The 4,133-nt window shown below is 29.1% G+C and overlaps 1 protein-coding gene across 1 annotated transcript; it reads left to right on the top strand.

Moving 5' to 3' along the window:
- Positions 1 to 1,494: 1,494 nt before the first annotated feature.
- On the top strand, positions 1,495 to 3,723 carry LOC125814148 (probable trehalose-phosphate phosphatase J). Its single transcript, XM_049493605.1, has 9 exons — positions 1,495 to 1,868; positions 1,950 to 2,090; positions 2,186 to 2,350; positions 2,464 to 2,523; positions 2,632 to 2,733; positions 2,826 to 2,903; positions 3,015 to 3,155; positions 3,251 to 3,343; positions 3,451 to 3,723. The coding sequence occupies exons 1-9, from the start codon at positions 1,623 to 1,625 to the stop codon at positions 3,529 to 3,531; spliced, it is 1,107 nt and encodes a 368-aa protein (XP_049349562.1). The 5' UTR covers positions 1,495 to 1,622; the 3' UTR covers positions 3,532 to 3,723.
- The last annotated feature ends 410 nt before the right edge of the window (positions 3,724 to 4,133 follow it).

Below are 4,133 nucleotides of genomic sequence, written 5' to 3'. Positions count from 1 at the left end.
ATGTTAAAACAACTCCTGTTCTTTGTATTTCGTTTGGCAGAGTTAATTAAGTATAAATTTCTAAAGGCAATGAGGTCGTTTACGGCTCGTCAATAAAGTGGATTGAGAATTATGAAGTTTCAAATTTAAATTTCAGTAAATACAAAAATATTACTAAATGAGTTCTTCTCATTTGTCTGAAATTTGACGGACTGAGTTATTTAAAATCTATTGATAATGAGAGATATCTAATTCATGAAATTAATCAATATATGTGAAAAGTATCATAAATTTATAAATAAATAAATTACTCCACCCCTATTTCAAAATATTTAGCACTTACCTTTCAGAAATTCAAATTTTAGATTATTTTTTTTAATTACATAAGAATTACATCATATGATACTTTTCGTGTATTTTCAAAATACTAAATTTAGATTAAAAAACGAATTACTCGATTTGGTTCATTTTTAAAAAAAATAGTTAATTGGCTCTTCAGTCTTGACAATTGAAAAGGTGCCAAAAAGATTAGGAAAAAAAAGAAGAATATCATTGGCTGAAAAGGTAACTAAGACCGTTTAGTCGGCTAGATGCATTCTTCCCAAAATTAAATTGAATTACAAGAACTTAATTAGTATCATTAGCTCCTCTTAACCTATAATTAACGGTTCACATTAGCAGATAGTACATTAAATCCAAAACAAGATCACCAAAATACTCTAATTAATCACTTACCAAAATAATAACACCCTCTAATCCATCCCCCCACCACCTACCACCACCAAAAAAGTGAAGAGTTTCTTTTAAGGGTAGGGGTTTGTACTATATGACTTAAAATTAATAACACCTCATTGCTATACCAAATTATATTATTTCGTTTCCTTTCATATGATATTTTTTGCTTGTCGAGATTCAAACTGTATAAATTTTAACCAATATTTTAAAATATATCTTTTATTATATTGACTTGAAACGAGTTGCTAGTTATAATACTTTTTGTATAATTTTTAAATATTGAATTAATCTGATTCAATTTAACTTAAATAATTAGTGACAATCAAAAAATGAAAAGGACCACATCAATTGAGATGGAAAAAATATTACTATAGAGTTTGTTCAATTTGTGTGACACACTTTCCTTTTTCATTTATCTAAAAAAGAAAGTCACCTTAATAAAATTGATTTACACACACAAACTATCAAAGAAAGTTTCATACCACAAATTTCATATGTATTTTTTCCTTTTTAAATTTTTATATCAAATCAAACAATATTACATAAATTATGATTAAGAATAATGCACTATAATAACATATATAGGTATCATATATTCATCATATTAAAATAAATATTGAGTATGAATAAATTTTACGGGAGCATAAGTCCGACGCATAGCTGAGTCGTCTAAGGGCACAAAAGGTAAGAGGCGGAAAAAGTGTGGTGCCTTCGTCTCTTTAATGCCCTCTCTCTAACCTATAAATTCACTCCTTCCCCCTTTCTTCTTTCCCTGTCTCACTTCTCTCTCACTCTCTTCATTTTCTCTCAATTCTCTTCCTTTTTTCCACTCAATTAAATTGTCCGTCTTCGAATTTGCTCTGTTTCTCAAATACTCTGTTTTTTCAACTATCACTTGTGTAGCAAAAATGACTAATCAGAATGTGATAATTTCCGACCCGAGATCAGGATTCGACTCTTCACACTTATCATTCTCCCCGGCCGTTCCCGGTCCACTACCGCAGCCGGGGAGATTCATCGCTGTTCCAGCGAAGAAATCATTCAAAAATATTGATTCTACTGATGCAACTAGAATCACTGCTTTACTTGATTCCATGAGAGCTTCTTCTCCAACTCGAAGATCCTCAGAAACTGAAAATCTCAAGTCCTGGATTGTGAGTTCGATTTATTCAATCTCGATTCATCAATTTTTTTTATTTTATTGGAGTATTAACTTATTGAGTTATTTTGAACAGGTTCATCATCCATCAGCTCTGAATATGTTCGATGAAATTATAAATTCTTCGAAAGGAAAACAAATTGTAGTGTTTTTGGATTATGATGGTACATTGTCTCCCATTGTTGATGATCCTGATAAAGCCTTCATGACTTCTGAGGTTGGTTTACTTAAAATCTAATCTAAATTACTCGTATTATTATCCGATACGATTAAAATTAAATTACTTATTTTTTTATTTATGGTAAATTTTAGATGAGGGAAGCAGTAAAAAACACATCAAAGTATTTTCCAACAGCAATAGTGAGTGGAAGATGCAGAGCAAAAGTGTTTAATTTTGTGAAATTATCAGAATTATATTATGCTGGAAGTCATGGAATGGACATTAAGGCGCCTGTTAAAGGGCGTAATTATAGAAAAGTAAGCAAATTATAATTATTTACTTTCTAACTTAACTAGTTTACTATATTAATCTCATGTAATTTTTTGTTCTTTTATAATAATGTTGGTACTTTTTTTTTTTACTTATTCAGGGAAATAATCAAACTGTACTCTGCCAACCTGCAAGAGAATTTTTACCCATGATTAGTGAGGTTAGTTTTTTTATTTTTTTTTAAATTTTTTTTTATTTACCTCTAGTGTTTTTGTCACATTATAAAAAGAAAAAATAAATAATTTAAACGTTTACTTGACATTTTCAGGTATATAAATCTTTAGTGGAGAAAACAAAATCTATACCAGGAGCTAAAGTGGAAAACAACAAATTTTGTTTATCCGTACATTTCCGTCGTGTTGAAGAAAAGGTACAATTTCTTCTCTTTTTTTTTTCTTCAATTTTTTTTTTCTTAAAAAAATAGTCATAATTGAATTTTCGATTTTCGTTTTGTAATTTCAGAGATGGACTGAACTAGCTGAGCAAGTGAAATCAGTGACTAAGGAATACCCAAGGCTTCGATTAACTCAAGGAAGAAAGGTATGTTTTTTTTCGAAGTTAATATTATTATTTCGTAATTTAATATATTACAAAATAAAGAAAAAGGAAAAAATATGAATATTGAACCGATTTTTTTTTGTTTTATTATAGGTTTTGGAGATTCGTCCTAGTATTAAATGGGACAAGGGAAATGCACTCGAATTTTTGTTGGAATCATTAGGTTATGCAAATTCAAATGATGTTTTGCCTATTTATATTGGCGATGATCGAACTGATGAAGATGCTTTCAAGGTACTGAATTTCTTCAACTAACAAAGTATATCTTTGTATTTTTTCCGAAATAATAATAATAATTGTACTAATATTGTATTATGGAAAATTATCAGGTTTTGCGTGATAGAGGACAAGGCTTTGGAATATTAGTGTCTAAATCACCTAAAGAAACTAATGCTACTTATTCTTTACAAGAACCATTAGAGGTACAAATAAAATATTTAGTAGATAATTCTTAATTTAATTTAAAAAAGATTAAAATTATTTATTTATTGGTAATATTAATGTTTTGATTTTTTTCTTAATATGGCAGGTTATGTACTTTTTGAATCGTTTGGTGGAGTGGAAACAATCGTCCTTACAACAAAAGTATCAGAAGAAAACTCAACGCTGATGAAGACTTAGTCAATTAACACAAGGAGTTGACCCTTTTAACCCTGGAAGTTTTATTAGGGATGGGGTTTAATTAAAAGAACTTAATTTGTATCTTTTTCTTCTTGGAAGACTCAACTGTAATTGGAAAAAAAATGGAGAAATTTTGTAATTTTCTGAGTAAAAATGTTCAATAAGAAAGTATTATTGTGCACTTCTCTTTCTCTCTCTTGAATTTATTTGTATAATATAATGTATGTATATCTGGGTTCACACGTGTTGGCGTGGAATTCAATTTGTGCATGTGAATTTGGAAAAGCGCATGCATTTGTATATGGACTTATCAAATAATGTATTATGGTGCAAAAATAGGACAACAACAACACCCTTTCACATGGAGACTCTGCCTTTCTTTGTGCAAATATTTCTTGTTGTTGTTGGAACCTTTTAAGTCGGGGCTAAGCTTTTATGAAAAATACAAGTTGCATATACAAATCTTGGCCTAAATCACTCACTTTAGAACCTAGTAACTTAAAATATCTAAAATCATGAAACCATTAACTTTTAAGTTTTGACTTCACCTATATTTAAGTACTTAAAAAATTTCATTTAAATTATAGAGTA

This window comes from Solanum verrucosum, unplaced genomic scaffold (assembly GCF_900185275.1).
Source record: "Solanum verrucosum unplaced genomic scaffold, falcon-dt-bn FXZP01000230.1, whole genome shotgun sequence".
NCBI classification, from domain to species: domain Eukaryota; kingdom Viridiplantae; phylum Streptophyta; class Magnoliopsida; order Solanales; family Solanaceae; genus Solanum; species Solanum verrucosum.
Note: the sequence above shows the minus strand (reverse complement) of the source record. Positions and strands in the feature narration are given on the sequence as shown.